This window comes from Loxodonta africana, chromosome 24 (genome assembly GCF_030014295.1).
Source record: "Loxodonta africana isolate mLoxAfr1 chromosome 24, mLoxAfr1.hap2, whole genome shotgun sequence".
Taxonomy (NCBI): Eukaryota; Metazoa; Chordata; class Mammalia; order Proboscidea; family Elephantidae; genus Loxodonta; species Loxodonta africana.
Window position 1 is genome coordinate 44,222,297 of NC_087365.1, and position 27,189 is coordinate 44,249,485.

General features: G+C 42.0%; 1 protein-coding gene across 1 annotated transcript; it reads left to right on the forward strand.

The window, feature by feature from the left end:
* Positions 1–25,674, forward strand: YWHAB (tyrosine 3-monooxygenase/tryptophan 5-monooxygenase activation protein beta). Its single transcript, XM_010591710.3, has 6 exons — positions 1–133; positions 17,650–17,952; positions 20,055–20,178; positions 21,640–21,803; positions 23,204–23,299; positions 23,687–25,674. Exons 2-6 carry the CDS (start codon positions 17,659–17,661, stop codon positions 23,741–23,743), a joined length of 735 nt encoding a protein of 244 aa, XP_010590012.2. The 5' UTR covers positions 1–133; positions 17,650–17,658; the 3' UTR covers positions 23,744–25,674.
* Positions 25,675–27,189: the final 1,515 nt, after the last annotated feature.

The window sequence follows — 27,189 nt, forward strand, 5'->3', positions numbered from 1 at the left end:
CTGCAGTTGCCGCCGCCGCTGCTGCCGCCGCCGCCGCCGCCGTCGCCGCCTGAGAAGCGGGGTTGGGAAGGAAGCGGTCATCGCGCTCTGAGCTTCGCTGGGAAGTGTCTTTGCTGCCTGCAGTCCTCCTACGGTGAGTGCGCGCCGGGTCCGCCCAAAGCCCCTGGGAACCCAAGCCTGAGGCTCCTTTTCGGCTCCGGCGGCCGCGCGGGTGGGCTCCGGCGAGAGCCGAGCGGCCTTCTAGGTCCCGCGCGGCCGCCTGCGGTGCGGGCCTGTTCTCACCGCGGCCCCTCCCTGCTTCCGGGGCCGGGCCCTTTGCCTCCTCGAGCGGCGCGGGCCTCCCTCGCCTCCTGCGGCCCTGCCCTGCCCTGGCGGCGGGGTGCGGTTCCATGCTGAGCCGGCCAAGACCGCCGACCGTGGACCCGGGGCCCTCCCTCTCCAGCTCCGATCCCCGCGCGACCCCTCCCTTCGCCGCAGGCGGCGAGAGCGGCCCCTTTCAGCTCTATCACCTCCTCCTCCCTGTTTTCCGGTTTCCAAAAATTGAGATATAACCAAATACGGGCGAGTTCTCGAGCCCCGGGGCCCGTGCATCACTCTCTTTGGATGAGTAAGGGGTTTAACCTTGGGAGACAGCGGGGGGGAAAACCCCCTCCCACTTTGCAGTAAAGCCATTTCATCGTCGTTCATTGGTTATGGAGCCTGGGAGGACCCGAGATTAACCCGGGAAGCACTGGGCTGAGGTTTTGAGTTAAGAAAATGCATTTGTTGGAACCGGTTACTGAGGTAGGTGGAATCCCCAGGGGGAAAAAAAAAAATTATCAAAGGCTGGGAATCCAAGCATTTTCCCACAGCATTTACCTTCATTTAATGCTCAGGTATTTTGTGTCCTCCCCCGAAATTCCCCCATACTGTATGAGAGCATGTTTTTTGGTCTGAAATTTGCTTGGTGGGCTCCCTGGTGGTGAGGAAGGAGTGGACATGATTTGTGCCCCTTTTTTTCAGAAAATAAATACACCCTTGTCTATTGCAAATGGAGAACTCGCACGTAACGGGGCTTTCAAAGGTGGCAGTATTGGTAAGACAATTTGCCAACCTTTCGATAAAAATCATGTCTCTTATGCTTGCCCTCACTGCATTTCTCTTTGTTAAGGCTAGGTAGCATCAAGCTCTGATTTTACTTGGCCTGTGTGGGAGATGGAATTTGGCAAGACGATGTCATGATCATAGAAAATCAGACAGCCACAGAAGCCAAAGCAGAAAGGTGAAGGGCTTGTAAGAATATGAAAATCGTGTGGACTTCTCTCTCTGTCTCAAATGTTCGGATGCAGTGTATAGAACATAACGCTGTTTATAGAATTGGATATGTATGCGGCTACTTAGCTTTTTGCGTTTTCCTTTTGGAAATTTATAAATATTAGTCCTTAATGAATTTTTTCTTGACTGCTTCTAGTACACCCATTTCTTTTTTGGGGATGGATATCAGTGGTCTGAGCCCCTCATTTTTCTAGAATTCATGCCCTTAGCAGCCCATGTTGTGGTGAGGGGAAAACCTATCGGTTTTACTGGACACAAGTGAGAATTTAAGTGTGGCTTTCAAAACGGAAGGCTGATGATCCAGTGGCAGCTGCTGAATTATTTTCCTAATCTTTCGTTTCAGTGAGATAAGAAACCATTCACTCATCTTACAGATGCAGTCTTTATGAAAAATGAGGCGATTTGGCCTAGGCCACACACCTAGTTTTTAGATTGAATATCCTCATTCATCGGTAGCAAATATTTATGGACTGTCAGTCCCAGGAGTATGGCTCCTACCCTATAATCTTCTGTACATTTCCCATCATGCAGTGCCTGTGTTAAGTTGAAGCCATTTTAGAATTGGAGCTCTATAGATCAGCTAGGCAGGCTCCATAAAACAGGCTGGGCAAATTCCCATGATGCTAGTTCCCTAGGCTGTGTCTCCGGAGATTTGGAACTGCAAAAAGTGCGTTTTGCCCATTTGGCTGTGTGGATACAGAAGCGAAAAGAGCAGTGAACCTGGAGTCAGAGAAATCTGATTCAGGTCTTGCCTGCAGCATTTTCTAGCTGTGTGAACTTCAGCTTATTACTTAAATCTCTGGTTCTTAGTTTCCCTATCTGCAGAGTTGCCATGAGGCATTTTTACAACCTGTAAATTGTTAAATATAAGCTTTTGGTTTTGTTTTTTAACCACAGTGTTCACTACTAATGGCTTTTTTCTTCAGTTGTAACCTGATGAAACCGAACCCTCTTGTACACATGTTGCTTTCAAAAAATATTATTGTAGAACTTTATTTTGTATATACCATTTCTGGTCTTTCCGAGCCCATGTTCTCATCTGTACAACAGGAATGGTAATGTAGTCTTAGCTGGGTTGTTGCGGCAAATCCAATAATTAAAATAAGTATCTGGCACATAGTAGTAAGTGTTTGATGTTATTCGATCGTGTATTCATGAACACAAACACACAGAAACATGTATGTAGGTAGATGTATGTATGCATTCCATCTATTTGGGATTTATTTATCAACCGATGAGGTAGCATCAGGCATAGCTACCGCTTATCACTTACAATGTGACAAGCTTTGCTGTAAGCACTTTACACATATAAACTCAGTCCTTATAACACCCAACAATAGATAACTCTGTTAGCCTCATTTTACAGAAGAGGAAACGCAGGCACAGAGAAGGTAAATAAATTTCCCAAGGTTACACAGATGGTAAGTGCTGGAGTCAGGAATCAAACCAAGGCAGTCTGGCTCCAGGGAATGATAGATTTCTAAGTGTGGTAGAACAACACATGCATTTTCTTCATGTGAACACCATTTAGTCCTTAGTTTTTCTCTACATGTATTCTACTAAAATAGATGTGTTTGAACAGGAATTTTAACTATTTTTGAAGATATAATTTATTGGGAGGAAATATCTCCACCCTAGGGAGCGCTGGTGGCACAGTGGTTAAGTGCTCAGCTGCTAACTGAAAGGTGGGCAGTTCGAATCCACCAGCTGTTCTGCAGGAGAAGGATGTACCAGTCTGCTCCCATAAAGATTATAGCCTTGGTAACCTTATGGAGCAGTTCTCCTCTGTTGTATAGGGTCTCTGTGAGTTGGAATCGACAAGATGGCGACGGGGTACGGGTATCTCCATCCTGGCGCGTAGGGATCCCTTAATACTGCTGGTGTACATTAGTAACAAGCCTGTGAAAAATCCAGTTTTTCTAGTACTTGCTTCATACTTAGGGAAAAAGCTCATCAGTTACTTTGTGGCACATGGATTTATCCATCCCTAGCTTCTTCATCTTAGGGAATTTAGTCAGGATCATCGTTATTTATTTCTGTTTATTATATTGCTTTCCCTGTAGACTTTTAGACTTCTCATATTTTGTTGAGGAGGAGGAGATGAGGGACTATATCTATGTAAGTAGAAAGCAAGTTCTAAATTATAACATCCTGTTACGCTGCCTGTTCTTTCATTGGCATCAAACTATGAGGATACCTGAGAGCACGAATTAAAATTTACTTGTAAAGGTGCTTTAAGTTCCTTGGTTTCTGTGTTTTTCTAAGGGAGGCGACAATTCACACTAGCCCGGGTAAGAAATTACATAATAGCAACTTTCAAGCTTTGAAACCACTTGGCTGTCTACGTGAAGATGGTCCTGGTAGTCATCTACATGGAGCCCTGGTGGCGCAGCCCTGGGCTGCTAGCCAAAAGGTCGGCAGTTGAATCCACCAGCGACTCCTTGGAAATCCTATGGGGCAGCTCTACTCTGTCCTATAGGGTCGCTGTGAGTCGGGATGAACTCAGCCGCAACGGGTGTGGTTTTTTTGGTTTAGTCATCTACGCGTCATGATGGAGAAACTAGCAGTTGGAGCTGGAATCTGAGGGAATTTTTCTAAGGTTGATACTGGAGGAGGAAAATCAGACTAATGTGCAGTTTTTTGTAATATGTGTACTACAAACCACTCATCCTGCCGCTTTCTCAGCTAAAAGAACTCCAATCAGCATAGTTCATGTAGTTCTGATACTTGGAATGAGATGGAAATGATCGGTGGCCTATTTTGCCTCAAAAGAACAAGTCATTCTAAGCTGACTGTAGGTTAGGGAAGATGATTTAAAAAAAAAAAAAAACTGGCTAGTCCTCTTATGTAAGTTTTTTCCTGTACTGATTAGTTTATTTCATTGTTTTTCCAAAGAGACCGGACAAGAAAAGTTATTTCTGAGTGTCCTTGATGCCTTGACGAGGACGAGGAGCCCTGGTGGTGCAGTGATTAATCGCTCGGCTGCTAACTGAAAGGTTGGTAGTTCGAACGCACCAGCTGCTCTGACGGAGAAAGATATGGCAGTCTGCTTCCGTAAACATTTACAACTTTAGAAACCCTACGGGGCGACTCTGCTCTGTCCTAGAGGGCCACCATGAATCAGAGTTGACTCAGTGGCGACCAGTTTGGTGTTTGCTTTTGACCAGGGCAAAGAGATCAAAGGCTATAATAAAGTAGATATGAGCCCTCTCATTTGTTATTATTTGCCTTAAAGTTCGTTTGACAGTTTGATAAGTTTTTGGCATATGCTATTTTTAACTTAATTTTATTTTGGTTTTTTTTAAGCTAGTTATACTAAAATCTCAACTGTAGTAACTTTACATGACTCTTGAAAAAATTGTCTAGTCCATCTTTTCCGTTAAGTAAGTATTGGAGTTATAATTGATGTTTAGGAAATAGTGAAGCATACAGGAAAGAGCATTAATTTTAAAATGAATGTTGTTTTAGATCCCAGCTCTGCTGTATGTGGCCGTGTGTCCCTGGGCAAGTTAACTCCTGGCATCTGTAATAGGGGTCTCAGATACTTAGGATTACATGAACTATTATAAACTCCTCAGTGCTTGGCACTTCAGGTGGATTTTAAATGGTGGATATTTTGGTTGTAATTATTTACTAAGCCAGTTAGCTGATATGACTTTCTGTATAGCTTAGTAGTTGGATTTTTTTTTTAATCATGGTAAAACATGTATAACATTTGCCATTTTAACCATTTTTGAGTGCATAATTCAGTGACACTAATTACCTTCATTGCTCTGTCCTGTTGGAAACCCTGGTGGTGTAGTGGTTAAGAGCCACAGCTGCTAACCAAAAGGTCAGCAGTTCCAATCCACCAGGCGCTGCTTGGAAACCCTATGGGGCAGTTCTGCTTTGTCCTATAGGGTTGCTGTGAGTCGGAATTGACTCGATGGCAACGGGTTTGTTTTCTTTTTTTAATTGCCTTCTTCATGTTGAGCAACCATCACCAAATGCTTTTCATCATCCTTAACCGAAACCGATTGGATTTTTGAATCTATAAATATAATGATTAGTAGCTGAGGAATATTAGTTTAAAAAAAAAAAAAAGAAGGGTAGCGTTGCCTCCTGATTAGAGCTGAGATGGCTCTTTTCAAAAAGGAGTCTAAGGCAGACAATAGATATAGTCTGTATTTTACAGATAAAATATGGTCTGCCTCTTTCTGTCTACACAGGAAGATCAGCCTTCTTCACCTTTAAAAAAAAAATGCATCAATTGATCAAATAGTTTATATTCAACGGGCAGGCATTGTGCTACACATTGGGTGTTCAAAGATGAAAGCCTGAGTCCCTGCCTTAAGCCCACAGTCCAGTGTGGGAGCCAACAGAAACGTTTGAAGTAAACTGTGATAAGCGTTATTTTATAAGTAGGCGTAGATAAGTTACCATGTGTGCTTTCTTTTAAAAGTCTCTAAAGAAAGCAGCCTGGATTTACAAGAAAATGAGGTACGTAATAAGCATCCCTTAACTGGGCTGACCATTTGTTCGTTAGCCTTATGTATGCAATATACTCTGGCTGCCACTTGAGCTCTTACAGTGTGCGGAAACTGTATTAAATGTTTCGCTTCATGAACTCATTTACTCTTTCCAAGAACCCTATTAAGTAGATTGGCCTGTTTTATGGATGAAAAAACTGAGGCTCAAAGAGGGCAGGTATTCTAGAGCTACCTGGGACTGCCCCATATAGAAGTGGCATGTGGTGCTGGTAAATTGGACAGGGTCATTCCATTATATTGGCGAGTCTGAAGCTTTTTTTTTTTTTTTAATTGGTTACCTTGCCCCCCATTACTGCACAGGCTTCATTTGTTTGTTTGGGCCCCAGGCTTTTGACACCACTTTACAAGATCAACAGACGGGCTGTTTTTATGGAACAGAATGAGCATATTGTCTTTTTGGATTGATCAACCCGGGGATCAATTTATTGTCGTATCTGTTGTTGATGCCCATTGTGTGACCTTGGCAAATCACGTAACACCTCCACCGTTGTTTTCAGTGTAACCTTGAGCATTTGGACATCCCTTTAGCAATGATACTCAACAACTGATACAAAAGAGGTCAAGGGATTTTGAAAGAGAGATGTAGTTTTCCTCCACAATTAAATGTCCACTGGATGTAAGTTCTAAGTGTTCTATTTCAGATATGTTGTGTCTTATTTTCTAATAAATGGCCTGTAAATGTTTGAATAAAATTACATTTATTATTAAAAAAAAAAAACCCCAACCAATTCCATTGCCCTGAGGTCGACTCCGACTCCCAGCAGCCCTGTAGGATAGAGTAGAACTGCCCTGTAGGGTCTCCCAGGCTGTAATCTCTATGGAAGCAGACTGCTGCTGCGTCTTTCTCCCGTGGGGTGGCTCGTAGGTTCGAACTGCTGACCTTTCCGTTAGCAGCCAAATGCTTAACCTCTGAGCCACCAGGACTCCTTGGTATTTTGTATAAAATGGCACACAGACATTCTTAGAGTGGGTGTTTTTCAGTGAATAGTTTTCTTTGAGAGCCAGAAGTACTGAACTTTTTCCGGGTAACACCCACAAACCACCTGGTCCACTTCCTTTCTCGGTCCTCCTGCAGTACCCTGGCATCTGTTTTCCTTCAGCAGAATGACTCCAGAACTGTAACTTTCGCTTCATGGCACTGTGGATGCCCTCTGGAATGGTACGTCTGAATGCTGTTGAGAATTCACTCTCAGTTCCTTAGACCCCATTGAAACTTTTTTTTTTAATTGTGCTTTAAGTGAAAGTTTACAAATCAAGTCAGTCTGTTATACAAAGATTTGCATACACCTTGCTGTATACTCCTAGTTGCTCTCCCCCTAATGAGACAACACACTCCGTTTTCATGTCCATTCAGCCAGCTTCTGACCCCCTCTGCCCTCTCATCTCCCCTTTAGACAGGAGCTGCCCGCGTAGTCTCATGTGTTTACTTAATCCAAGAAGCGCACTCCTCACCAGTATCATTTTCAATGACATAGTCCAGTACAATCCCTGTCTGAAGAGTCGGCTTTGGGAATGGTTCCTGTCTTGGGCTAACAGAAGGTCTGGGGACCATGACCTCCGGAGTCCTTCTAGTCTCAGTCAGACCATTAAATCTGGTCTTTTTATGAGAATTTGAGGTGTGCATCCCACTGCTCTCCTGCTCCTTCAGGGGTTCTTTGTTGTGTTCCCTGTTAGGGCAGTCACCGGTTGTAGCCGGGCACTATCTTCATTCTTTTGGTCTCAGGCTGATGTAGTCTCTGGTTTATGTGGCTCTTTCTGTCTCCCCGTTGAAACTTTTGAGTCTGGATTTTTAAGATGCCCATCAGTTTCCCTTCTCCAATTGATAATTGTTCTCATTCTGTATCTACTTCGGCTCTTGGTTTCTGTTCCATCTAGAACCACATACTTATACTTTATTGATACGTCTGTTCTTCCTGTCCCCATCTGGAGCTCACTTTTTCTCTCCTATACAGAGCCCTGTTGTTATTAGTTGCCATCGAGGCGATTCCGACCCGTGGTGACCTTATGTGTGCAGAGTACAACTGCTCCATAGGATTTTCAAGGCTGTGTCCTTTCAGAAGCAGATGGCCAGGCCTGCCTTCCAAGGTGCCTCTGGGTGGGTTTGAACTGCCAACCTTTCTGCTAGTAGTCGAGCACTTAACTCTTTGCACCACCCAGGAACTCCCATCCCATAAAACCAGCCACTTTTAACTTTAAACCTCTTTCCTCAAATTTTAGCTGGTTGCTACTCCAAGGGGAAGCTTTGTAACCCTTAAATATGTGTTTGTCTTCTCATGTCCCTATCATTGGAGTATAAGCTTTGGGAGGGTAGGTCTACACTGTTCCGCTTGTATTTCTTTTCCATTCCTCTCAGTGAATAATCAAGAGTTCTTAGAAAAATTGGTAGTGTTTCCATTTGCAGTTATTTCAGCACACAGTATGTCCACTACATTTTCATGAAGTAGCTTAAGAGTAAGAATGTTTGCCTTTTGAGCCTTTCCTCAGACTGGCGTTTTATGTACGTTCTCTCACTTCATAGCTATTAGTGTCCGCTTTTAACTTTGGAGGAGACTGAGATTCAGAGAAGTTATAATATGAAAATGTGGAGAAATCACTTTGTTTCTCTTGAGAATCCAGATTTATTGTATGTAGGCCTTGCCTAGCAACGGGTCCTGCTTGTGTGTGTTATATAGCGCTTCGGTAATTCCTGACACGTAGTAGATAACGGAATCCTTGTTTTAAATTTCTAACAAATTGTTAAACTCAATTAAAGTTCATTATTCTAGAGTTAAGTTTGTTCGTTTTCCCGGAAAACAAAACATAGCCAAAAGTTAATTCTAAACACCACAGCTGTCATTTTCAATTCCTTTCTTCCTTTGCAGTGCGTTTAGAATATGAAGTAGAAATGGTTAGTCATTTTTTCCTTATCCTTGGATATCTGCTTCTGGCCACTGGAAAGTGGCCTCCGAGAACTTGGAGCCCTGCTAGGGAAATACCCGATAGTTACCCAACCAAAAAACCCTTGAAAAAGAGGGGCTAGGTTAGTTCATAGATACTCTTGGTTCAGCCTTTACCGTCTGACTTGGGGTTTCATTTATTTGAAGGAAATTAACTTCCTGTTTATCTGCATTGGTGGCTTCTCCTTAAAAACTTTTTCTTATAAAAAATTTTTAAAGTAGTACAAAAAACAAAACCTTCTGGCTGTTCGGTTGATCCTGACTCATAGCAATCCTATAGGACAGAGTAGAGCTGCCCCATAGGGTTTCCAAGGCTGTAAATCTTTATGGCATTGTATTGCCACATCTTTCTCCTGTAGAGTGGCTCGTGGGTTCGAACTGCTGCCCTTTCCATTGGCAGCTGAACACTTTAACCATTGTGCCACCAGAGCTCCTAAAATTCAGAAAATAAGAAAATGAAGATTATAATAATGTTATCATCACGATAGGGTTGGTGTCAACTTTTCTGTTCGTGTTTGTATGCTCTTGAGGGGATATTTTACAAAAATGAACTGTTGTACACTTCCCCCTCCTCCCTGTCTCCTTAACAAATCTTTCCACGACATTAAACCCCTTGTTTTAGTGGTCATGTAATCTTGCACCATCTATCTTTGTATTTTTTAAACTGGAGCGCTGGTGCTGCAGTGGTTAAGAGCTTAGCTGCTAACCAAAAGATGAGCAGGTCGAATCCACTAGCCGCTCTTTGGAAGCCCTATGGGGCAGTTCTGCTCTGTCCTATAGAGCCACTGTGAGTTGCAATCTACTAACATTCGCATTTTTGAATAATTAGATTGTTTCCAATTTTTCACTAAGCAGTTGCTGTTTTATCAGCAAATGCTTCCCAGTCCTCTGACTTGCTGCACCCAGTGGCTTAGAACAGACTGACATCCATCAGGTGGGTGTGCATATGCTGTATAGAGCTTGTTCTCTACCATAAATCATGTCAATGTGTTCCTGGTATATGTTCATATCAGGGAAAATCTCTTGGCTCACTCCAGGGCTAGACTCCTGCAACCTCTAATGAGTAGTTGTCTGCTCTGGTTATCTTGACTCTGGGTGCTATTAGTGCCAGAGCTGAAGTAGACTACAATCTGTTAAGACTTTTTAAGAGACAAAGGTTCTCCTGCCATTGTTTTTCTTGGTGGGATCTTGAGTCAGAGTCTCAGAAGAAAAGTACATCCTGATTGTGAACTATCTATACTTGTCGCCTCAAGAAGGTTCAGTAAGGAACTAAACAGTTGCAGTCAATGTTTGTCCGGTTTGAGGACATTCAGATCTAGGGTCTTATCTGGGAATGTTAACTTGTAACATATTCACTTCCTGTACAAGATTAATCTAGACTTTTGCTCTTCCTTCTCATGGAATTTGGATTAACAAAAATCCAGGCTCACATTTTGTGGGCTAAAACAGTGATGTGTAGGTACTCTGAAAGGAATAATAATACTTCAGATTTGTTTTGCACTGTGCATTTTTTAAAAAAAGATTTCCACATTGACTATTCTTTAATTCCCCATGCTCCATCTCACAGCAACTCCTTTGAGGTAGATTCTGTTACAGCAAAAGCCAGAACCTGTGTAAGGTGGAAAATGCAAATATTTTCCACTAATGGAGAGCTATAGAAAAGTGGTTAAGACTCCTAAGTGGAAAACTTAGGAGATCCAGAAAAACAAGGCAGTCTCATCGAGTTCCAGCTCTCAGAGGTTTCCATTTTATAGATCGGAAGACCGAGATTTAACAGGGTTACCTGGCTAAGAAGTGGCAGTTTATGCTCTTCCATATAGCCCTGTTGCTTTTTTGCTACACCAGATGAAAGTAGCCTGTGTGCTTTCTGCCCCCCAAGAAATAATTTGTTGAAAAAATTATCAGATACTTATTTGAGCATTAGTTTTGTGCTTGGCACAGTTTAGGTGTTAAATGAGAAACAAATGTGAAGCTTTCCTTTGGGCCATACACTCGAGAAACAGTGGTTATTAGTATGGTCCTCATTGTAACACAGAACAGCATAAACAAGCCCTAGTCTGTGTAATAGGCATGAATTCATAAGCAGGTAGATCACTGAGGGCTGGAGTAATCAGGGAAGGCTTTCTAGCCCTAGGTGGATGGGAAGGGCTTGTGTAGATTGGCAGGAGGTAAATAGAGCATTCTAGATGAAGTAGACTCGTGTATGTTTGAGCACGGCCTTTATAGGGCATGTGGTGATGGCCAGCCTGAGAGAAGGCTACATGTTGGAAAATGGTGGGTGAGAAAGCCTAACATTATGAAGGACTTTGAAAGCCAGATAGAGTTTAGGTTTGGTGGAGTAGCCAAAGGGGGGTCATTGAAAGTTATTGAGTCAGGGCGAAGGCACAACTGAAGGGGTAGTTTAGGAACAGTGATGTTAAAGTAGTGTGCAAGGAATGAGGTACAAACGTGATGAGAATTTAATGTACTTTTAGAGAATAGGTACTTTGGATTATTTGAGGAAAAAGAGAACTCTACCAAATGTGCAGTTACACTATTCTTTGATTTTGACATCTGTTCATTCAGAAGATACTTGTTCATACCAGTTAAGTACAAGGTAAAAAAAAAAAGAACTAAACCCAGTGCCGTCGAGTCGATTCCGACTTATGGCAACCCTATAGGACAGAGTAGAACTGCCCCGTAGAGTTTCTAAGGAGCGCCTGGTGGATTTGAACTGCCGACCCTTAGGTTAGCAGCTGTAGCACTTAACCACTATGCCACCAGGGTTTCCAAGTACAAGGTGCTGTGGGAGATATGCCCTAAAGGAGCTTATGGTGTAGTAAGCGTCAGTGAAAATGAGGAAGACTCAGTGAGATGGATCTATGCAGTAGCCAAAACAATGGACTCAAATATACCAACGATCGTGAAGATGATGCAAGACTAGGCAGCATTTCATTCTGTTGTACATGGGATCGCCATGAGCCAGAGCCCGCTCGATGACAACTGACTACGATAGCATATAAGAGAATAAAGTATATAAACTCAGGAAATTAGAAAATAAGGTCGCCCTGAGTTGAAGCCAATTCAATGGTACGGACCGTCAACAAGGAGATCCTGGTGGTGTAGTGGTTAAGTGCTACGGCTGCTAACCAAGGGGTCGGCAGTTCAAATCCGCCAGGCACTCCTTGGAAACTGTGGGGCAGTTCTACTCCATCCTATAGGGTCGCTATGAGTCGGAATCGACTCGAGGGCACTGGGTTTTTTGGTGGTGGGAACGTCAACAAGGGACTTTATATACAAATACTTTTAGTACTGAAGAAATGTGATAACACATTGGGAGGTATAGGTGAAATGCTTTGAGACTGAATTTAATTAAGTTTAGCTTAGAGTAGTACTTGTCCAATAGAAACAGAATGATGAGGCAGATATAATTTAAAATTTTCTAGTGGTGAAAAGAAACAAGTGGAATTAATTTTAATAATATATTTTACTTAATGCAGTATATGCAAAATACAGTAAAACCTGTGTAAGGTGGAAACCTGTCAGAGAAGGAAAACTGAAAAAACATTTGCACTAAAAGGAGTAATAGGAAAGTGGTATGAGTGCATCCTGTCAAAAGTGGAAAACTTGTGAGACCGGGAGAGACAAAGCAGTCCGGTCAGGTTCCGGTTCTCAGAGGTTTCATTGTGTTATGATTTCAACGTGTAGCGCCAGCCACATTTCAGGTGAATAGCCACGTGTGGCTAGTGGCTAGCAGATAGTGCAGACTTAGTGGTTTAAGAAAGGCTTCATCAAGGGGATGGCATTTGATCTGTGGCCCGAAGAATTTTGTATGCAAGGTAAATGAGAACGGACATTCCTGGTAGAGGGAGTGGCACAAAGACAGAAGCACACTTTGTAAGACAGCATTTTGGTAGAAGCACATTATTGTGTAGAAGGCATGTAGTGGGAAACTCTGGGGCCAGAGGTTGGGAAGCTTTCACTGCTGGGAGGAAATCTGATGCTCCGTTGTATTGAAAACCCTTTGGATCACAATGGTCCCAATACGTAACTGATCATGGGGGTGGCACAGGACCGGGCAGCATTTTGTTGTGTTGTGCGTGGGGTTGCTGTGAGTCCAGGATGGCTGACAACAACTACTGTGGGCAGCAGGAATCTTTGAAGAGGACGTGACTTGATCAGAGCTTTAAGAAGATGGTTCTGATAGCAAAGACCTGAAATGGCTAGAGATGAGAGACTGAAAGCAGTGAGGAGAGCGAGAGTAATGGATGGGAGACGTATTGTCCATGTAGAAATAAGAACAGTTTCATTTCTCCCTTGCTTCCTGCCTTTCTCCAAACTGCTGGGTGTTGTGTAACCCATTTCCTGTTGAAATTGGTCTAGCTGCTTCAAAATCTATGTTATATAAGTCAAAAGTTGTATAAGTGGTAGGCATCAGAACATTTAGGATGGATTTTGATTATTGTGAGTTGTTTTGGTGTCTGTGTAATTAAAAAGAAATAAACCAATTATGGATACAGATTTTTTTTTTTTTATTGTGCTTTAAGTGAAAGTTTACAAATCAAGCCAGTCTCTCATACAAAAATTTATACACACCTTGCTATATACTCCTTGGAAACCCTGGTGGCGTAGTGGTTAAGTGCTACTGCTGCTAACCAAAAGGTCGGCAGTTTGAATCTGCCAGGCACTCCATGGAGACTCTACGGGGCAGTTCTACCCTGTCCTATAGGGTCGCTATGAGTCGGAATTGACTCAACGGTAGTGGGTTTGGTTTCTTGGTTTATATACTCCTAGTTGCTCTCCCCCTAATGAGCCAGCATACTCCCTCCCTCCACTCTGTATTTTCGTGTCCATTCAGCCAGCTTCTGACCCCCTCTGCCCTCTCATCTCCTGTCTGGACAGGAGCTGCCCACATAGTCTCATGTGTCTACTTGATCCAAGAAGCTCACTCTTCACCAGTATCATTTTCTATCCCATAGGCCAGTCCAATCCCTGTCTGAAGAGTTGGCTTTGGGAATGGTTACTGTCTTGGGCTAACAGAAGGTCTGGGGACCAGGACCTCTGGGGTCCTTCTAGTATCAGACCATTAAGTCTGGTCTTTTTATGAGAATTTGAGGTGTGCATCCCACTGCTCTCGTGCTCCATCTGTTGTGTTCCCTGTCAGGGCAGTCATTGGTTGTAGCCGGGCACCACCTAGTTTTTCTGGTCTCAGGCTGATGTAGTCTCTGGTTTATGTGGCCTTGTCTGTCTCTTGGGCTCATAATTACCTTGTATTGTTGGTGTTCTTCATTCTCCTTTGCTCCAGGTGGGTTGAGACCAGTCGATGCATCTTAGATGGCCTCTTGCTAGCGTTTTAAGACCTTTTTTAAGACCCCAGGTGCCACTCTCCAAAGTGAGATGCAGAATGTTTTCCTAACAGATTTTATTATGCCAGTTGACTTAGATGTTCCCTGAAACCATGGTTCCCAAACCCCCGCCCCTGCTATGCTGGCCTTCGAAGTGTTCAGTTTATTCAGGAAACTTGTTTCTTTTTGGTTTAGTACAATTGTGCTGACCTCGCCTGTATTGTATGTTGTCTTTCCCTTCACCTAAAATAGTTCTTATCTACTAATTAGTTGGGTACAGATTTTTTAAGGTGTACATCTCCAACAGTTCTTTGATCCCAAAGAAGTTGAAACAGTTAGCCCCATACCAGAAAGGCCACATTTTATTTTGGGAAATAGGGTGTGTATATTTGGACAGTTCCAAGGAGTCATCAGGATTCTTTGGAGAGGTGTGGTATAGCTTTTAATGTTTGTGGGGGAGAGAGGAAGTGGGGGAAGGGTTTAATTTGCGGACCTACTAGGACCAAAGAGTTCCTTGGCGTCTGTTAGCTGTGTTGATCAACTTCGTTGATCCTCTGTTAGAATACTGCATGGGATGGCTTAGCTCTGACTTGGCTTTTCGCCAGCACTTTATTAATTGGAATCTTTCATAGGCAGAGTTGCACAGGTGAACTTTGAAGAGGGCCACTAAATGACTGCTCACTTTGAATAAGTCTATAGACTGGAAATTTTCTAAAGTTTATCAAGTCCTCAAAAGTTGACTTCTTCCTGCTGTACCTGGCACTTTCAGAACAATGAAACAGGTTTAATGATGGAGATATTACCCTAATTTCAAAGCCTTTATGGTCAAGAAAGTTAGACATACTGAGAGAATATATAATGTCAAGATGATAAATAATGTATTTTTGATGTACTTGTATTAGACTAGTTTGTTCTGTGGCAACGAAAGCCCCAACACATCAGTGGTTTCCCCCAACAAAAGCGTCTTTTACACCACCTGTCCAGTGCAGGTCTGCAGGAATTTCTGCGTGACATACTCAGGAACTTCACCGTTTTGTGACTGTCCCACCTAAAACACATGGCCTTTTAGGTGGTAGCTGTGGAAGAGACAGACTGGAGGATTGCACATAGGCTTTTCAGTTTTAGCCTGGAAGTAGCATCCCTTCTGTTTATGTTTTATTGGACAGAACTACCACATGGTTCCTCCTGCCTGCAGAGGGTTGCTGGGAAATGTAGGGGAGCAACTGGAATGCTTTGTGAGGATAACTCTCTCTCCTGTAGTTTCAGTCTAGTGATGTGAGTGAAGATGTCAGATGGATCATGGTGAGACTTACTTCTCTGAGTGTAAACTTAGAATTATAGGACACGGAAACCCTGGTGGCATAGTGGTTAAGAACTACAGCTGCTAACCAAAAGGCTGGCAGCCAGATCAACCAGGCGCTCCTTGGAAACCCTATGGGGCAGTTCTACTCTGTCCAGTAGTGTCGCTATGAATTGGAATTGACTCAACGGCACCGGGTTTGGTTTGGTTTTTGGTATATAGGACACAGCTCTGAATATGATTTAGATAATACATGCTAGGAAAGAGAAACTGTAGTTCTAAATGACAAGACCCACTCTTTCTAAATTGCCTAGATTTGGGGTGTATCTTATCATTGTGCTCCATTTATTAAAAACATTTTAATGTGATAGGGCCCTGTCTGTAGAATTTCTCCATTAAATGTAGAGAAATGACTTTTGAGGCAGATAATTTTATGAGTAGGGGTTATACCTTATTTGCTATTTTTAAATTATTAATCATTTTTAGTCTTAAATTATACCATGTATCTAGTAGTGAAAAAATTTGCTTAAAAAATACTGACATTGCTACTACTGTTCAAAGTTGTATTTCATCTTTTTATACCTTAAGATATTAGCATATTTTTACACTGTGTGGCAAAGATGGATATATTAAGATTTTAAACCAGCAGCACATACAAACTAAGTCTGATTATTGGTTAATAATTTTTTAGCTATGTATTACCAAAAAATTACTGCACTCTATAAATGGTGACTGTTACAATGGAGAATTGACTACAGTGAAGTGAGGAATTTCACTGGCGTAGAGGCTTGATAAAATGGTAAACTGAAGTCACAAAGATTTATATTTATTTCAGAAAAAAACTTTTAAATGAACTCAATTATGGTTTTAAATTCTGTTACTGTGAATCTTGTTGAGTATAGTCATATTTCTTGCAGCCTTTACCCGTGTACAAAATTATTGCCTGGTATATAATACTTTGAACTTTTCAAAGTGCCTTCACTTCTCTCAGGTCATGTGTTCCTCAAAGCAGCCCTGTAAGAGAGTTGGTAGTGCTCTTATTTTCCAGGAAGCAAACTGGAGCTCTCAGAGGTTAGGTGTCATACAACTAGGAAGTAGCGGAACTTGTGCTAGATAGAGCTCAAGTCTGGCTGCCCATAGTTTGTGTTCTTTTCCTACAGTATGTCTTTGTAACAGAGTTAGCAAATTTCATACAATATAGTAATGACTCCCATTTTTCAGGTGCCTATTGCTTGATGGGCACTGTCAAATATGGCATTTAAAATCATATCTTTTGTTTTAAGATTGAAGCAATAATCATATTTAGCTTTTTTTTTCCCTCCTATTCTATAGGGCAAAACAGATTTGGTAAAAATAAAACAATTTTTGAAAGCAGTAAAGGACATGTATTCAGCATAAGCTTTCAAGGAAATAGTTATTAAGCTGTTTTTATATGTTGGGAGACACGATAATGGAAGAAAACAAAAGCTTTAGAACCAGATAGACTTGAGTTTGAAGTCTGGCTCTCTACCATCTACTACCACAACCCGTCTGTTTGTTTTGTTGTACTGTGTGATTTGCACGTTGCTATGATGCTGGAAGCTACGCCACCAAAATTTCAAATACCGACAGGGTCACCTGTGGTGGACAGGTTTCAGTGGAGCTTCCAGACTAATGAAGAAAGGCCTGGTGATGTACTTCTCAAAATCAGCTAAGGAAGACTGTGGATCACAGCAGAATATTGTTCTATATAGAGCTGTAAGAGGGGCCCCCTAGATTGGAAGGCACTCAAAATACAGTGACCACGGCAATGGACTTGAGCATACCAATGATAATCATGAAGATGGTGCAGGACTGGGCAACCTTTTATTCTGTTGTACATGGGCTCACCATGAGTTGGAGCCAACTCCGGTCAGCCAGCCCCACCACCATCTACTAGCAGGGTTGACCTAGGCACATTTCTGACCTTTTCTGAACCTCCATTTCTTCACCTCTAGAAAGGGAGAAGAGGTTGTTGTGAACATACCTACCCTGGAGGACTATTGGGAAAATTAATTGACCAAAATAATATAAAAGCCTTACTTAGCAACATACCTAACCCTATAGGTGCCCAATACATGGTCAGTATTGTTGATGGCATTTGGAAGTAGATGTTTGACATTTAGGTATGCGTCTTTGCAGATAGGTTGGAAAGATTCCCTTATGCGTTTCTTGGGCCCTGCCTGACATTTGCTTTCTTTTTTTCTCCCCTCTTGCTCTCATTCTAGTTAATAACCATGGATAAGAGTGAGCTGGTACAGAAAGCCAAACTCGCCGAGCAGGCTGAACGCTATGATGATATGGCTGCAGCCATGAAGGCAGTCACGGAACAGGGGCACGAACTCTCCAACGAAGAGAGAAATCTGCTCTCTGTTGCCTATAAGAATGTGGTAGGTGCCCGCCGCTCTTCCTGGCGTGTCATCTCCAGCATTGAACAGAAAACGGAGAGGAATGAGAAGAAGCAGCAGATGGGCAAAGAATACCGTGAGAAGATAGAGGCAGAGCTGCAGGACATCTGCAATGATGTTCTGGTAAGAGGCCAGTGTTTCTGTTTTAAACAATGCTTTCTAAATAGTATTAACTTAATGTACAAGTGCAAACTCTGAAACAGCCTGTGAGAGAGAGGCGAAGGTGTCTGAATATACCGGAAAGCTGCAGACTGTTCGCAACTAGTTTTAAAGCATAGAATGTGATTTTCTCACTTCCTGCCTCATCAGCGCTTGCTCATCACTTATGGAGTATTCTCTGTCATCAAAGAGATCTGTGAGAAGCAGGAACATTTAGTCGTCATCCCTCCATCTTTTCTTCAGAAATTGAGGCCAGACACAGCCACAGACAGGCTATTTATTCTAAATACTGGTCTAAGTAGTGGCATCATCTCCAGTAAGGAGAGGCAGGATCAAGAAGCCGAGCTGCCTTCCAGCCTCTCCCCAGTCATAACCTTCACAGTGTACAGTCCTGTTTTGTCTGAAAATTAGGCACTTCCATTAGTTTGGGCATGTATCCCAATTCCGAGTAAATGGTTTGAGGATTCTGCCCTCTTGTGTTTTATATATGCGTTAGTCAGAAGATTGAGTCCTACCTGCTTTTCCTCTGGCCACCATCTGGGGTTGGATGGGAGGGGTGTGTATCTTACAGCAAATCGTGATCATACTGTCTTTCCCTCACACCCTGAGCCCACTGGGAACTTTTTTTTTCTTCCAGGTGAAATCAGGTAAATATGAACGGTAAGGGCTGCTTTGAAGGGAAAAGGAATTCACACTTGTGGATCTACCTCCTCCCCTGCTGGCTGCCTCCCTGAATCACTGCCCATGACACTTTTCTTTTGAAAACCAGTACAAAACCTGTCAGCCACCCAGACAGTATTCCTCCTTCCTAACCCATAAGGAGTTACCCCCGTCTGTCTGCAAAGAATATTAAAATGACTACTGCCCCTTGCATCTTCTCACTTTACTTGATTACATCTCCATATAACTAAGCTTTTGCATTGAGCTTCTTTTTATTAGACTCATGGTGTGAGGGTGTCATGGCTAAACTTGTTTCCTATTGGTTATTTGGGGGTTTGTTAATGGTGCACTAATTCCTGAATGTTAGGTACATCTGGTATTCAGATGAAGTATGGCATGCATTCCAAGGGCAAGAAAGTTCCATAATTCCTGAACTCTAGACCAGCTTTTAAGAGCATCTGAAAGAATATGAAGAAGAGCATGGTACTTACTGCCTCTTAACCAGTTTTTCAGGATGCCACATTCTAAAACAACTCTTCGAAAATATTGCTCTGTATACGAAGCGTGGACTCCTTCAGAACTACTTTTGTTGTAAGCATAAATGTTTAAAGGAATTTATTATTAATAATAGTATTAGCTACTCTTTTGAGTGCTTACTATGTGCTAGGCACCTTTGAAGGACTATATGTACGTTAGCTGATTTATCCTCATGATTCTCCTAGAAGATGGCTCTTAAGATCTTCATTGTATAGCTGAGGAAACTGAGGCTCGGGGTGACTAGGTATTTTGTCCAGGGTCATACAGATAGTAAGTGGAAGGGGAAGGATTTGAACCCAGGTCTTTTTGAATCTAAATGTAGTGCTTGGCAGTTTTGCTCTATTAATACCTTTTATCCCCTCTAGTTACAGAAATAAAAAGGACAAGGTAGGAGAGTATAAATAAGTAAAAATCACTTCTAATCCTATTACTCAGAGAACCATTGTTAACATATTGGTGTATATATCCTTCCATTATTAGATATTGGATATTAATAGGATTCATGTGGCATTTATAATCTGCTCTTTTTCACTCAGTTTTCTTGTGAGAGCCTTTCCGTGTTATCGGTATGGTTCTGCATTATCATTTTCAAGGCCTACATAGCATTTCATTGTATGGCTATATTTAATCAACCCCTTATGGATGGTCAAAGTAATTTTTAACAGAAGGATACAGGCATCTTTATTATGACCTGGGCTAAATAGCATTTAAAAGCTTTGGATGAAACATACCTGTTTGTTTTTAATTAAGAAAAAAAAAATTATTTAGAATTGGTAGTGTGTATTTTGAATCGCATAGTTTTTTTTTTTTTTTTTAAACATAAATAATAAGATTTCCAGATTCTTAACAAAGTGTGGATCACTTTTTAGGAGCTGTTGGACAAATATCTTATTCCCAATGCTACACAACCAGAAAGTAAGGTGTTCTACTTGAAAATGAAAGGAGATTATTTTAGATACCTTTCTGAGGTGGCATCTGGAGACAATAAACAAAGTAAGTTATATTTTTTAAGAAAATTTGACCAATAATGGAGCCAGTTTCCCTTCATAATGACTGTAACAGTTTTTGCTTTGTCTGTTCACCATGACTAGCAGCACAGCACTCAGAATTGAAAAGACCGCAGCATTGTGCTGACTTATGATGAACAGGATTGTGGGGTCTGACGAGTCAGGATGTTTCTGAGGGACAAACTATGGAAGTTATTAAAAGTCTAGTGTAGTAGTGCATTTAAGGAGATCTTTATCTTTTTTTGTTGTTGTTATTGTTGAAAATATACACAGCAAGACATATACCATGGTACTCAACAATTCCTGCATGTACAACTCAGTGACATTGATTATGTGTGACATTGATTATGTTCTTCAAGTCGTATGACCATTCTCCCCCTGCTTTTCTGACTTGTCCCTCCCCCATTGACATAAACTCACTGCAGAGATCTTTAGCTTGAGGACTATTTGGTAGTTCTCTTTCTGGAGGTGAAACTTTAAATGGTTGATGGTATAAACTACTACCATAATGATGTACTTTTATCACACATTATTGTGATAGTTATAATTACAGCTACACCTTATTAAGTGCCTACTATATAGGGTCACTATGAGTCGGAATTGACGGCACTGGGTCTGGTTTTTGGGTTATATAGGGTCGCTATGAGTCGGAATTGACTCAATGGCACCAGGTTTGGTTTTTGGTTTTATGTGCCAAATCCTTTAGAGCCTCATTTGCATATCATTTGTCCTCATACAACCCTGTGAGTTTAGGTAGGAGGCTGCCCATTTTCTGGTAAGGGAAACCAAGGCCCATGGAGGTCTTCATTTGCTCTAAGCCATACACCTACTGATTAAGAATTAGGAATTTAAGTTTGGGTTTGAGCCTGGTGACTCCGAAGTCCATGATCTTTCCACTAGAACATAATGATTTTCACATTCCATCTTGTTAAAAGGAGCCCTGGTGGCACAGTGGTTAAAGTGCTCGGCTGCTAACCAAAAAGTTGGCAGTTAGAACCCACCAGCCGCTCCATGGGAGAAAGATGTGACAGTCTGCTTCCGTAAAGATTCACAGCTTTGGACACCCTGTGGGGCAGTTCTACTCTGTCCTACAGGGTCACTAGGAGTTGAAATCGACTCGACAGAAGCAGGTTCCAACGGGTACTCTCGTAAGGTCACAGACTAGAAGGGAAGAGACAAGCAAAGAGATGATTACAGGTTTGGTTTTTATCTTATTAAAGTTTATTTCTCTATTTCTTAACTGCTTTAGTAGGCTTAGTCATAATTGTCTTTGTTTTCCTCCATAACATACTTGGGTTAGAAAAAGTATTTAACAAATGTCAGGCACTGACACCCCATCTGATAGGTCATTTGCTCCAGCCCAGTGTGGTAAGACAGTTTGGTAGCAGATCCAGTGTACGATGCAGCATATTAGCCCAGCTTTTAACGTTGTTCATCTTTCTTATAGCCACTGTGTCGAACTCCCAGCAGGCTTACCAGGAAGCATTTGAAATTAGCAAGAAAGAAATGCAGCCTACACACCCAATTCGACTTGGCCTGGCGTTAAATTTCTCAGTCTTTTACTATGAGATTCTAAATTCTCCTGAAAAGGCCTGCAGCCTGGCAAAAACGGTGAGACAGACCTTCTCTGTGGTTTCTGATCTGAGTAAAACTGTGCTTGTGCTTTCTAATAATTTCTTTTTATAATCTGAACATAACTCATTGTCTTGGACTTTTTGAAGATTTTTATGGGGTTGGCAGTTTATCTCTTAGGCAATAAATACAGACCTATTACTTCTTTATTTGCGGGGAGAGGTTGTAGAAAATTCAGGGTGCAGGTAGAGTAGTGGGCTGTTGATGGTCAAGCTTGGGCTGCAGGCCTTGGATATATACTGTCATCCTTCTGTCAGGATCTGAGGTTATGGCTGTGTAAATGAAAGACATCAGATCACTTTTTTCATTGTGTGCTATATTACCTCCTGTATTCTTTTTTTGGTAACCCAGCAGCCTTTTCAACGTATTTTCATAGTCTTTCAGCATGCACACTGTTACTTTAATATTTTTTATTTTATAATTTTGTTGTTGTTGAGAGTATACACAACATGCACCAACTGAACAGTTAGTTTCTACCCGTACAATTCAGTTCCAGCGATTGCATCTTTCGAGTGTGCAACCAGGCTCATCCTTCTTTTCTGATATGTTCCCCTCCACTGACATAGCCATTGCCCCCTAAGTTCCCTGTCTGATCTTCCAAGTTGCTGTTGTCAGTTTGATCCCATATAGATCGATGTTAAGAGAGCACAGTGCTCAAGGCAGACATTCTTTACTAGTTAAGCTAAACTGTTTGGCTTTAAGACGTCTTAGGGGATATTTTTAGTTTAAGGTTTAAAGATTATCTCAGGGCAGTAGTTTTGGGGATTCATTTAGCTTCCGTGGCTCCAGAAAGTCTGGATTCCATGAGAATTTGAAATTCTGTTCTGCATTTTCCCCCTTTTGATCAGAATTCTTCGATAGAATCTTTGATCAAAATGTTCAGAAATGGTTGCTGGGCTCCGTCCAGTTCTTCTGGTCTCATAGAAAAGGAGGCAGTTGTTACTTCACTGTTTTTTTTAATGGAAATGTCTTAATTGAATTTTCAGAGTTCTGTCACTTAAATCACATTTAGCGATACGAGCTTCTCTTCCTTCCTTTATCCTTTATACCGAGAGCTTTTGACTGAGTTTTTTTTACAAAAGGATTACTTACAAGCAGTGTCTTTGTAATTAAAAAATCAGGTGCATTTGCCTGGAGTGTACGTGCTGGGTTAACAGTAATACTGCTGCGTTGTTGGGTATAGCAGAGTTCTTATTTAGAAATTCTCTCATTCTTGGTGGGTGCTTTGTAAACATACATGAAGTAATTTTTTGAAATAATTAGCAAATAATTTAATGATAGCCTGTGTTATCTCCATTTACTTGTTAGTAGGAAAAAAAGGTAGGCTAATCTTGCTCCAGAGAACCTGTGAATTCTTTTTTAAAGGCTCTTTGTTTTAGGCATTTGATGAAGCGATCGCTGAACTGGATACACTGAACGAAGAGTCTTACAAAGACAGTACCCTGATCATGCAGCTACTTAGGGACAATCTGACTGTAAGTATTGCTCATCTCAGGGACTACTTCTGGATGGTTTATAGTCTCTTTCCTATTCACTTGTTTACTAACTCACTTGTTATCCCAGGCTCGTAGAGAGGAGTTGTAGCCTGTTAAGTGTAGGTATGAGTCGGAATCGACTCAGTGGCAATGGATTTGGTTTGGTTTAAGTGTAGTTAAAATTTTAAATTGTTTAAATAGCTTGTAAATATGACAGCTCAAGTTTTGCCCTCTGCAGTCATCACTGTCTGCAGTGATACAGGAAGAATATAAATAGTGGTGTGAGTTAAGACTACTGATCTGGCCACCTCTCTGAGTAAATCTCAGTAGCCCTATTATGATTATGTTATAGCTTTACTGAGTTTTAGCTTTATTTTTCTCTTGCAGCTGTGGACGTCGGAAAACCAGGGAGATGAAGCAGACGCTGGGGAGGGAGAGAACTAATGTCTCCTGTGCTTCGTGATCTGTTCAGTGTCACTCTGTACCTTCCACATATATCCCTTTGTGCGATAAAAAAAGAATCGTACATCGATTCTCGATTTTTCACAGCCTCAGCCTAGCAAAAATGATCCATGGGATAAATAGCTGGTATCTGTATCTTAAACTCCGATTGGTCACATAAATGCCACGGCATTCAAAAGTTTTGATTTTGATTAACGTTGACGGGATTACCGCGTGTTGTTTTTTTTTTTTTTTTTTTTTTTAACTGAACACTGTGATTATGGGGTTTTGTAACTTAGCAGAACTCTTACTGGTAGAAAAAATAGACCTGAATTACGTGTAACTTTTTGGAAAGTTTAATCTGATATCAAAATAGTCACTGAAATACAATTCCGTTGTAAAGTTGTACAGAAAGTTATAGAGACTATATTGTGACGCTGGGAGTTCAAGTGAGACATCTATCATTTGGCATTTGAGTTAATGGTAACTCAGTAATTCTGCCTGTTGTTCAGGGCTTATAGACACTTGACCAGTTTGGGCTGTTGGCACTCATGATCGCAGATGTCCATAGTGTCTTCTTCTGAGGAAACTCGAAGCCTGAAATTGAAATTCCTTTTGGCAGATAACTGGGTTATGACACTCTAAAAAGGTCCAGTGCTCATATAACACATGTGACTAGACCCCCTTTCCTACAGCAATATGTTATCAATTTGCAACTTGTGCTTCAATAGCGGAATCTGTTTTCCTCATAACCATTGAGCTAAAGGGGGAAAAAAATGCTGTGTATCCTATGAATGGTCTTACCTGTTTACTGGATAATTCCTTTAAGAATAATGTTCTGCAGAGATTGCCTTTCACTTGAGGAGTGCTCAAATCTTTGGGTTCTTCCTAGTTTGGGGTTTTAAATTTTGAAATCTAAACATTCTTTCCCACTGTCCTCTTGGGGGGGGGGGTGCTTTTGACATTGGCTTTCTCATCGCTCTTTAAATTTCTGTCCTTCTGCCTCACAGTTTTTTTTTTTTTTCCTTTCTGAATTTTCTTTGTCTTTTGTTCACTGTTTAATACTGTATGGGCAGGGCCGGGAGGCCTGGGGGCAGTGAGAGAAGTTGCTCACCCTGGTGAGCAGGCCTAGCTTCAGAGAGTTGAAAAGAGCTGTGGGCACCCTAGCTCTCTCTTCCTCCAGTTCTCAGCATGGTTGTTGCTCTTTGGTCATACCAGGATCTGAATCAAAAAAGTATTTTTAAATACCCATGATTTCTCCCTGAAATGCAGCCAGCCCTGATAATGCTTGTTAGTACCTGTCACTGGATCTCCCAAGTGTACTCATCCAGCTAAGTTCCCAGACGTGTTGAAACAAGACCCTATAATGCAGGGAAGGTGCGTGGACACTGCAGTGGAGAGAATCAAGAACAGCCAGGCCTATCCGTCTCACAGGATCACCCTCTACCCTTAACATTCCGTGTACCTGTAAAGTCCATCCGTTTGTCCATCTGCTGAAACGAAAAAAGAAAAATTCATGCACTGATATAAAACAAACCAAAAAAAAAAAAGAGAAAAAAAAAAAACAGCAACAAAAAAAATCCCCCTTCTCCTTCCTAGCTGAACAAAAACGTGCAGTTAATACTTGGCGCTTGATAAATACAGTAGTGAATGTGGAACCGAGCCTGTCTGTATATCTGGTAGCTCTTTCTTGCTTTGTTTTTCCTTACCAGTATTCTGCCTAACGTTTGCTTCTGTGATGGTTATACTGCCTAGCAAGCACACCCGTGGTTGTGAAAATAGTATAGCAAAAAAGAAAAATCTCTGGTTATTGATGTACTAGATTTGTGTATGTCTTTTAAAACAGTTCTGGTTTCACCTTACATGGAATAATCAGGAAAAGTGTAAAAATTCGAAAGTGAAATAAAAAATTTTATCAGTTAGTTGCCTGTGAATCGGTGTGTCACTCTGTCTCTGTCACTACGAGAACCTAGGTAGCTATTCTGATCGCACTTATTTTTGACTCTGCCCTTTGTTTAAAAGTAGGCGATAGCTTTATTTCACTCTTTAGAACCATGTCAAGGTGTTGTAAAAAGGACAAAATTACCATCACTTAACACAGAACCTCTTTCCACCTGATGATGCTTCCTCCACCTTCCCCTACAAACAAACCCTCCTGGTGTTATGTCCTCTTTTGTGGCCTCTGAGAATTGGTGTGGGCAATTATTTCGCACAGCCTTCAAAAGCCCTACCTCAGGCCCTCCGTTAGGTGTGACACAGCAGTGAGAGATGGTTGCACAGCCTGAGGGCTTGGTCATCTCCAAGGTTATACCAGTCTGTCATAACACTGCTTTTGATTAGCCTGCAGCCTGCAGCTTTATCTCTCTTCATGGGATCTGCCCCCCCCCCCCCCCAAGACATCCACTCCTATAAGGAGAGAAAAAAACAAGATAGCCTCTGTTTGTTAGGCCAGGATCAGAACTAATTGGTGCATCCTTGCTGCTGTGAGGCTGGACAGCCAGGCCAGCCAGCTCTTCCTCCTGGCTGGGAAGCTCCCCCAGCTGTACGGTAGAATTACACCCAGTGGGAGCCTACCTGCTTTGCTGCAGCTGCAGGAGAGTTCCCCATGAGAGGCAAGGTGAAGTATTGGTGCACGGTGGATTAGAGTTTCTAAAAACGGCTTTACACTACAGATAGTTTGCTGCGGCAAGCTTCTCAGTTTGGCAGGGGAGTGCTGTTGCTCAGCCCTGGGGCCACTACCTTGCCCTTGCTCAGTTGGGCTTCAACTGTTCTCACACACGCTGGTTCAGAAGTAATTGGTGAACCTTTTTGGGTCCCCAGGTGGAATGAATGGCTTAGCCAAGAGAAAAAGATGGGCAAAGGATAATATCCCAGAAAAGTCTCAGCAGATGTAAGAACCAGTGCCGAGGAAGGCTCACACGTAGCCTTCTCCCCTTACAGCCCCAAGTCATAAAACTTTTTCCACGTTGGCGCTGAAAGGTGGAACTGGATCCGGGCTCTCCACAATTAAAGACGCCTTTCAGGAGCAGGATAAAATTCTCTTATACAGCTTTGAAAAAGTACCCACCTCGGTATTTTAGGCGATCCCTGGTGGCGTAGTGGTTAAAGTGCTCTGCAGTTAATTAAAAGTTCGGTGGTTCCCACCAACCAACTTCTCCGAGGGAGAAGGATGTGGCAGTCTGTTTCTATAAAGATTACAGCCTTGGAAACCTTATGCGGCAGTTACACTCTATCCTGTAGAGTCCCTACGAGCCAGAATTGACTCCAGGACAGTGGGTTTTGTACTTGAAACATGCATTAAAAACCACGGTCTCCTTTAATCCTAGAGGGATCGTCCATGTTTTACAGAAAAAACGGGCCCGAAAAGGTAATGACGTACTCAAAGGCTGAGGTTACAGCCCCAGTCTCCTGCCACCCCAGTCCTCCGCCCTTTCTGCGCTGAGAGGGTC

What these genes read in the sequence shown, in the direction of transcription:
- YWHAB (XM_010591710.3), top strand. Translation starts at nt 17,659, where the DNA reads ATGGATAAGAGTGAGCTGGTACAGAAAGCCAAACTCGCCGAGCAGGCT. An exon ending in ACATCTGCAATGATGTTCTG is followed by an intron (nt 17,953 to 20,054) that starts GTAAGAGGCCAG and finishes ATCACTTTTTAG; the next exon opens with GAGCTGTTGGACAAATATCT. An exon ending in CCTGCAGCCTGGCAAAAACG is followed by an intron (nt 21,804 to 23,203) that starts GTGAGACAGACC and finishes TCTTTGTTTTAG; the next exon opens with GCATTTGATGAAGCGATCGC.